The 9,090-nt window shown below is 38.9% G+C and overlaps 1 protein-coding gene across 1 annotated transcript in view; it reads right to left on the bottom strand.

Annotated features, from left to right (window-relative positions):
* Positions 1-871: 871 nt before the first annotated feature.
* The window catches only part of LOC114654249 (sepiapterin reductase-like), a 49,482-nt gene continuing 41,263 nt past the window's right edge, over positions 872-9,090 (bottom strand). The window contains exons 2-3 of the mRNA XM_028804671.2: positions 5,851-6,141; positions 872-1,572 (exon numbers count right to left, since the gene is read on the bottom strand). Of these exons, the coding sequence (XP_028660504.1) occupies positions 1,382-1,572; positions 5,851-6,141 (482 nt within the window). The 3' untranslated portion in view covers positions 872-1,381. The remainder of the gene's footprint in view (positions 1,573-5,850; positions 6,142-9,090) is intronic.

Below are 9,090 nucleotides of genomic sequence, written 5' to 3'. Positions count from 1 at the left end.
CAAATAAAACAAGACCAGCTTTTTAAGTTTCTTTTAGCAAAATGTAACTAACTTATCCTAACAGCAAACTAATGTTGTTCTACATTTCCACCAGTGTTGTTTCAGGCATCGAAGAAGGGTCCATTTCTATACAGTAGTGTCACTGAGAATACCCAGCAGTTTATGGGCAACACATTAACAGCCTTTATCATTTTACCCCTATTCATAGTGCTAACTAGTCTGTCTTTTCTTAATACAGGGATATTTATTTCTGGCTAAAAGCAAAAGAAAACACTGCTGGGCCAGGTCTCCCATAAAAACAAATTTTTACCTCAATCTAGTACAATAAAGGTTAAATAAAAATTAATATGTTTTTATAAAAGTAGCTGCTGAAAGGGGCTCAAAAACATACTATACTATATTGTAATAAGCATTTTGCAGGTAAGATATATAATCTGGGTGGCATGGTGGTAGCACTAATGCCTCGCAGTTAGGAGACCCGAGTTCGCTTCACGCGTCCTCCCTGCGTGGAGTTTGCATGTTCTCCCCGTGTCTGCGTGGGTTTCCTCCGGGTGCTCCGGTTTCCTCCCACAGTCCAAAGACATGCAGGTTAGGTGCATTGGCAATCCTAAATTGTCCCTAGAGTGTGCTTGGTGTGTGGGTGTGCACCCTGTGGTGGGCTGGCGCCTTGCCCGGGGTTTGTTTCCTGCCTTACGCCCTGTGCTGGCTGGGATTGGCTCCAGCAGACCCCTGTGACCCTGTAGTTAGGATATAGCAGGTTGGATAATGGATGGATGGTTGGCTGACCAAAATGATCATACACAGGTTTTTTAATATGCAATCTTGGCAAAAAATTGTTAACAAAGAGTTTGGAGGAAGAAAGCAGACTGCAAAGTTTTAAGTCAAAGTCTTTATTAGTTTGAACATACTAGGGTATTGTACTGTGTCAGGCATTACGAATGTAGTGAGAAGTCAAGCAAAATTACACTTTTTATTGGCTAACTAAAAAGATTACAATATGCAAGCTTTCGAGGCCACTCAGACCCCTTTTTCAGGCAAGATGTCAGAAAGAAGAGGCCTGAGTTGCCTCAAAAGCTTGCATATTGTAATCTTTAGTTAGTTAGCCAATAAAAGATGTCATTTAGTTTGAACAAAAAGATTGGCACATCATTTTTGGAATGTTAGGAAACATACATTAAAGACAACATTGGAGGCACATCACCAAGCAGAAAGTAAAGCTACATTACCAGAAAAAGCAAGTGTCATAGCAAGGAAAACAATATAGCTGTGACTTAAGACATTCAAACCAGTCACTGTCGCTGTCCCAGTAGCAGACATGTATAGCTTGGCTGGTCAGACTGGTGGCCCATGACACAGTTACTTATCAGAATACAAGTAGTGTTTACACATCATAGAAGTCTATATGACATCCACTTTTGAACTGATCTTTTAAAAGAAGATGAACTAGTTTGCTGGTAGACTGAGAACAGGAGATAAGCTGACCAGATTCATGCAATCTGGCATACGTCTCACGCAGTTCAGGGTCTCCAGACTGAGAACGTGCAGCCACCTGCATTTCAGTGTCCAGGGGTCCTAAAGGATTAAGAGAATAAATGGTCAGTGATGCAATTTTTTTTTCATTTTGTCAAAAGCACAAACACTTTTGAAAGCCTTGACTAGCAACCCTCAATTATACGACTAAGCAGATTTAAAAATAAATGGAGTTTCAGAACATACTTCCTGATTAACATTTTCCAGGTGACTTCTCTTCCCAGTTTAAGTATCTGACTAGACTATGGGTTGTCCATTTCACAGGATGCTTTTATTTATCTTCTGCCCTATTTTCAATTTGGATCTGCATCAATAAATTAATTGCTTAAGAACCTGTAAGGACTTGTCTAGATGTTTTACTTTGAGTTCTGTTTGCAACTACCTTTCCTCTTTATCAAAAAAATGGATGAATACCAACTATCTACTGCCAAACCTGGTCAATCCAATACATGCTTGCTAAATTAAAATAAATGCATCAGTTCTGATATAGCCTTGGCATTGTATAGTGTTTTCTATATCTGTCAATGTAAAATAATGACTAATTTTAATAATAATAAGTTTTTAATAGCATTATTCTAGGTGTAGAAATTGACAGGGGGAACTGGGGTTAACAGTAATATAAATCAATAAGCAGAATTGTAACATGATCAATGAACAAGACATTAAGTAACACTTGTGTGATAAGTGAGAAAATATACACTTGGTGAAGTGCCTATAAGCTTTAAGCCAAGACTAAAAAATAGTCCTTGAATTAAGAACCGGAAGTGTACTAGTGTGTGTGTGCTGCTGACTAAAAAGCTATGTACTGGTGAAGACCTTAGAGGTAGCTGTTCTGACATGTTATATTGAATGTGCCCATTGTGTGAATGGTTTTCATTTTCAAGGTTATTTTTATCTTTTGGTGCTATAAAACTGCAGAGAAGAGACCATAAGAATGCCCTAATTGTGGCCTCTCTGTCCCTGAGAAGGAATAGATGCAGGTTGGTTGCCCTTCCTGGTTCCCCCTTGCTTCTGCTATAGAAAGAAAGCAAAGTTATAGAAATACAGAGTGCATAATCTTAAATCCTTATAGTGTCAAACATCTTTCAGCAACTAAAGTGCCTGTACCTGGGTGGGTACATGTGAACTATAAGGTTCTTGGGGAAGGAACACATAAATAGGCAGTCTACAGCTCTCCCTGGAGGCCCACAATATTTTCTCCAGCTCACAAATCATTTGCAAATTATTCTCAATATCTTTGTGTTAATTTCCACCTCACTGCTCAAATGACAGGATGTATATTAACATGGTGAAGGTCTGGAGATTACTCTTGATTTTTATTAACTCAAAACTGTTTGCCGTCATGTTATTAGGAAGACCAGCTGGTGAAAACAGAACAAATCTATTTAGCAAGACTAGTAAGACTTGAGCTTATGTGACTGAGAGAATGAAACACCTTGAATCTGTGGTTTATTGAGAGTTGTCTGTCAGATGCCTGGACCCCCCTTTTGATTTATTGTTTAAATTTGATGACTGTCTCATCCTGCTGATGATAATTACAGCTGGTCTGTTTGAACTTCTCTCGTCTCTAAAGGCTGTTACTGCCCGTCTCTGCAGTGGTTATTAGCCAAGGGGCACAGGTTATAATTCTGTCCTTTACTTTTGTTTTTTATATCACATAAATGCCAAAAAAAAAAAAAACAAAAGTAGACACCATAATGTTCTTGAATCCCAGCTCAGGCTATGTGTGATTTGCATTTTTTCTCCATGCCAGTCTTTACCTTGGATGCTTGAGGTTTCTTACCACGTCAGTTACTTGTGTGTTTGGTAGATTATGAAATCTTATTTCTAAATATGTAACTAAGTTTGCCCTGGGACACACTGGTGTGCACTCCAGGGTTGGCTTCCATGATTGACTGAATTGACTCCAGCCTTCCAGCTCCCCTGAACGGGACTGACCATGGCTGATACTGAACGGAAGAAGTCAGTGGTAATTTTGGGGTTCATACCACCTTAAAAGGACTTCTAGGAAAAGAATGAAGAAATGTTATTGCAAACTTACTCCCAGCTTTTCTTTAAAACTTTTCAAGCCCCACCTTTTACTGCCACAAAAATGGTAAGCTCACAGTACAACTGATTTTAAGAAAAAATGATCTCTTTCATGTAGTCTATTTACTCTAAGCTTTTGCAGTTGCTTTTATTATTGTTATAAGGAAGACGTATATTTTTTCAGCTTTTTCTCAGCCACTAAAAATATTAAAATACATCATTCTGGGGATTCTGCGGTGGGCTGGTGCCCTGCCCGGGGTTTGTTTCCTGCCTTGCGCCCTGTGTTGGCTGGGATTGGCTCCAGCAGACCCCCCATGACCCTGTAGTTAGGATATGGCGGGTTGGATAATGGATGGATGGATTCTGGGGGTTTTAGAAGTCAAGGAATTAAATTATAGGATTTTTTTTTTAAATATTCAGAATTAAAAAAAAAAAAAAAAAAACACTTTTTGAAATAACACCATTTTGGATTTATCATGCACATCCCCATTTTTTACGGTTTCTGATGTAGAGTTACCAAACAATTGCTGGGTAAGACACGGGTGTATAAAAGGTCAGTGTCACATACTTCCTGACTGTCCGAGTTTAGGAATAAATCAAAATTAAAAAAAAAAAACAAAAAAAAAAACTTGCATTTCTGTTGCTGATGTGCTTTTCTATTTTTGACTTTGATTTAAGTCTTGCGTTTTGACTTTGGCAATATTAAATAGTCTAGTTCCGATTCTCTTTTTACAATTTCTCATTCCATGATTTTGTCTTGCATCCTAGCCTTTGCTTATTTCATTCCTGCCCTTCAAGTTAGGACATTGGCTTGTTTTTCTGTGATAAATTTTTTTTTTTTTTTACTTTAAGTTCAATACAATTTCATTGTACTGGAACAATGACAATAAAGGCTTCCTTCCTTTTTTCTGCTTATTGGAAGGAAGGAAAGAATAAACAGTCAGGAAAACAAATTGTAACCACAGAAGGAAATAACAACCCCCATCCCAAATTGCCCTGCAAACAGGGGTCCATATAGGATTGAAATGTATTGTTACTCATACATGCCAGTGTAATAGGCCAGACAGACACAAGACCTCCAGAGCAGAAAGAGGAATAAAATAAAAAAAGGGATTCAGATTTGTGGCATGATGCTAACCAACCTCCAACCAAATGCACACCATCTTGCCACTTATATTGGAGCCAGATGATCCATTGATCCATACTGCCAAAATTTCAAGTAAAGTTAGATTAAAGAAAGAGGATTTCCAAAAGTGTAGAAAGAATAAGTCAGGAGATTTCCAGCGAAAGGCTATTATTAGTTTACAATCAAAACCCATCTTCTGATTCTATTTAAACTGCTTCCACCCTGTGTAGTCAGTTTAATAATATACAGTACCTTGACAGACACACTCTAATGTACAGGCAGTAATTACATTGTTCCATTTATCACATTTTTATTTGTTTTATAAAGGACCTTTTTACAGTGCATGCTCTGGATAAGCCACTTATAAAATTGATGGATGGATAGATGGATGCTTTTCAGCATATGTGGTAACAGGCACTATACAAAACAAATTTATATTACTCTCTATACATCACAATTCAGTCCTCTCCAATTCAGATCTCACCACACTAGAATCCATCTATTTTTCTCCGTTTAGTTCTTCAACTACAGAGTCACAGAGAGATGAAAATTTTCCAGAAGCATCAAGCGCACTGCAGGAACTAGCTCAGGATGGATTGTCGGCTCATAGCCGAGCGCACTCACTCATGCCACACTAACCGACAGATATCAAGTCAATCAATATGTTAAAAGGAACACAATGACTGTGGTTTTGCTATGAGGTTTGTTGCCCTTGTGGATCTGACTACACGTTTTATAGAAAGGCCTTTAGTATACTTTTCTGAGTAGAAATTAAAGTGATTAACTTAAGGGTATATAAAGTGTTGAATTTAACCATATTGAATCTATCATGGCAACATTAAGCACAAAGAAAGAACCAACTCTGAAAGGGGCCCTAGAATATTGCAGCCTCCACATACGCACCCACAAGCACGTTCACACAGGGCCACTTTAGAATTACCAATTAACCTAAACTACACATATCTGGCATACAGGAGAAAAACCTACACTGAGATGGAGAGGAGAACATGCTATCCCCACGCTGACAAATCAGGCACTTATGCTAATGAATGACAGGGTTTCTGCTATTTTTCCAATATCTATAGTATTTCCTTCAAAACTTCATATATTTTCACTACATTAACTCTTCTCTAATTTAGTCTTCATGAATCGCCTTTTTGCCATACCTGGAGCATAGTTCAATACTCTGATATCAGGGTCTTCTTCAGCTAGCACTTGGAAGAGCATGTTTCTAGCAGCTTTTGACGAGCAATATAGAGACCATGACTTGAAAGGCTTCAGTGCACACAGGGAGCTTATGTTGACAACTGTTCGTTTCAATCCTGATCTTTTTCCAAAGTGCTTCAAGAGGGAGGCAGTAAGGCACAAAGCAGAGCTAAAATTGAACGAGAAGTACTGGTCGACCTCTTCCAAATCTGTCAAATTGACAACAAACTTGGAGATGTCTCCTAAGGATGCTGTAACAGAAAAAGGGTGAGAGAAGAAATTTTATCACAGTCAAGACTACAAAAATAATAAAAAGTTTAAAACTGCTTACAATTTATCATTACATAAAAGAGTCACACATACTGTATGACATATGTTAACAATTTTATAAATCCTTTTGAAAGTTTAATATCTCAGTAAGTACTGAAGAAATACATAAATAAATAAATAAATAAATACTTACCAGCAGTTTCAGCACAACAATAACAATTCATTTTTTGTATAGCCCAAAAATCACACAAGGAATGCCTCAATGGGCTTTAACAGTCCCTGTTTTTTGCTAGCTCCCCAGCCTTGACTGTCTAAGTCTACCAGAATTAATCAATCAAAAAACCATGTGGGGAAAAAACAGAAGAAATCCTGGGAAAGGCAATTCAGAGAGAACCTCTTCCAGGGAAGCTGGACATGCAATGAGTGTCACAAAAATGGAGTAAATGCAACATACAAAACAGAGCACAAGTAAACATTTTCACTGAGCTTGATGCCCAATCTATCATTGCCACCTCAGATATAAAATACAACAGTACAAGCTACTTTGTTCTTGCACAAGTCTCCTCATCAAGTGCAGGTGCAGAGCAGCATGTCACATAACACAAGTTATGTTTATGCATGATAAGGAATGTAGGGATTTCAGTATAACATTTTTAAAGAATGATCTAATCTTCATTGACTACGTTTATTCACCAGTGTTTTCTGATCAGTAACCTAAAAATAAAGACTTCTTTAAATCAAAAATAAACTAAATCAAAAATAAAAAAATCATACATTCTAGTATTAGCAACACATAATTTGGTAAATACCAAAGTTATTCAGGGCATTTTATTTACACAAACTATTTAAAGCTGCATTTGTATCAAAACACCCTTCAAATGAGGTTTTTCAATGACTTTGTCTGGCTTGTGATATTAACTATTATAAGAGTTATGTTTGCATCAGTATATGGAAGAGAGGTTAGCAGGATAACAACACTTACTGAAGAGTACGATTTAATAAATTAGTCAAAATAATTCATATTACAAATGTCACAAACCCCTGAAGCTTTAAGGTTTCAAATCTCTTCCTCCGTCTTCTTTTTGCATTTGCTACAACCTTAAAGCTATTTTTGTGAAATCGAATCGATCAACTGAAGATTAATCCATACCCTCAGAATTCCTCTATAACAGCTGGCATGTAAGCATGTTAGAAGGACGCCTTCTGGGCTCATTTGAGGTAAGACCCAAGACATAAGAAACACAATTGCTGACTGTCTTGTCTCTTTACCCACAGCTCTGAGGATATGCCCAGTGAGGTCAAATGACTCCACCCCTTCTGGTCCCTGGGCTATAAGAGCAGGGTGCTCCCAGAAGGAGGTGTTGAATTTGTGTACAGGCAGATAGAGGTCTCTCCTGAAGCCTGACTGCTCTTCAGAGATTTGTTATGGCAGCCAATGACTGACTCTGCATTTTTGTTCCTAATTGTGCCTGTTATTTTTGATTAAACTTATTTCAGTAAACGGGTTAGCTCTGTTGGAACCTCAATATGTAATTTGGACTTTTGCATTCCTCTCAGTCAACGACAAGCCTTTATTGTGTTGTTTTCAAGGTTCTTCACATAGCAATAACAAAGTCGGATCACCTAAGTTTATTAAGTTTGCCTACAAATTCCAGAATGAGCTATTGAGCTGGACTGTTCTAAACTGCAGCCACTTCTCATAACTGGAGACAGCATCCCATTATTTCAATAATCAAATACTTCTGGCACATTTTAGTTGTTATATTAATGAACATAAATTTGGTTTTAAAAACTGATCAAATGATAAGAATAAAAATTTAGAATGATATTTCTTTAGCAGTCCTTACAACTACATGCCTTGGCTATTATGTGCTTCCACTGACTCAGAGTGGTCTGTCTTGTTCATTAAAGCATTATATGCTGACCCACATGAATGTCTTTATAGTGTGGATTTTTTGAAACATTACATAAATATATTTTACTAGTCAACCCGCGGCGTAGCATATGCCGCATAATCACGCCGCTTTTTTAATGATTTTTAAGCACAGGGAAATAAAATGAACATTTGAAAAATCCATAATTTAATAAACCACCAAGAAAAGTAACATTGCAACAATGCACGCTACGAACCAACATACAATTGTCCGTGACTGAAAACTGGAGGACTGCCGTCGCGCCTTCTCCTCCCAGAACAAGGGACGGGGCTGGACGGTGCTCGGGCGTGGAGGGTGGAGAGGGGAAGGACGCCCATTCCACCCCCTCTGTCCCGGCCCCCCTGCCATTCTAGTCTGCTGATTTCTTGGTCATCTTTTAGTCATTGTTCAGTACACACTGCCTGCTCATGTGCCCGCCCCCAACTCCTCACCTGAGTCGCTTTAGTCTGTGTACAGTCCACATGCACCTGTGAGTCACGTTGACTGTTCATTTTCCAAACACCGCCTCAGTCGCTTTTGTCTCTGCTATAGTCCACATGCACCTCTGAGCCACGTTGACTTTTCATTGTTCTTTGCGGTTTCGGCTGCTTTTCTATATATAATCCACCAAGTCACCAGACCATGGTAGTAGCGAGGGGGGGGTGTGTACAAAGGGCAGGGACGTAATCAGTGCGAGCGTATGACCCTCACTTACTAGGAATTCCTCGTTCGTGGGGAACAATTGCAAGTCCCGGTCTCCATCACGAATGGGGTTCAATGGCTTACCCACGCCTCTTGGCGCCGGGTAGACACACGTTGATCCATTCAGTGTAGTGCGCGTGCAGTACCGGACATCCAAGGGCATCACAGACCTGTTAATGCTCAATCTCACGTGGCTGAAAGCCACTTGTCCATCTAAGAAGTTTGACGCCGACCGCTCTTGGGTCGCGCAACTATTTAGCAGGCGGGAGTCTCGTTCGTTTTCGGAATTAACCAGACAAATCACTCCACCAACTA

Source organism: Erpetoichthys calabaricus, chromosome 7 (genome assembly GCF_900747795.2).
Source record: "Erpetoichthys calabaricus chromosome 7, fErpCal1.3, whole genome shotgun sequence".
NCBI classification, from domain to species: domain Eukaryota; kingdom Metazoa; phylum Chordata; class Cladistia; order Polypteriformes; family Polypteridae; genus Erpetoichthys; species Erpetoichthys calabaricus.
Note: the sequence above shows the minus strand (reverse complement) of the source record. Positions and strands in the feature narration are given on the sequence as shown.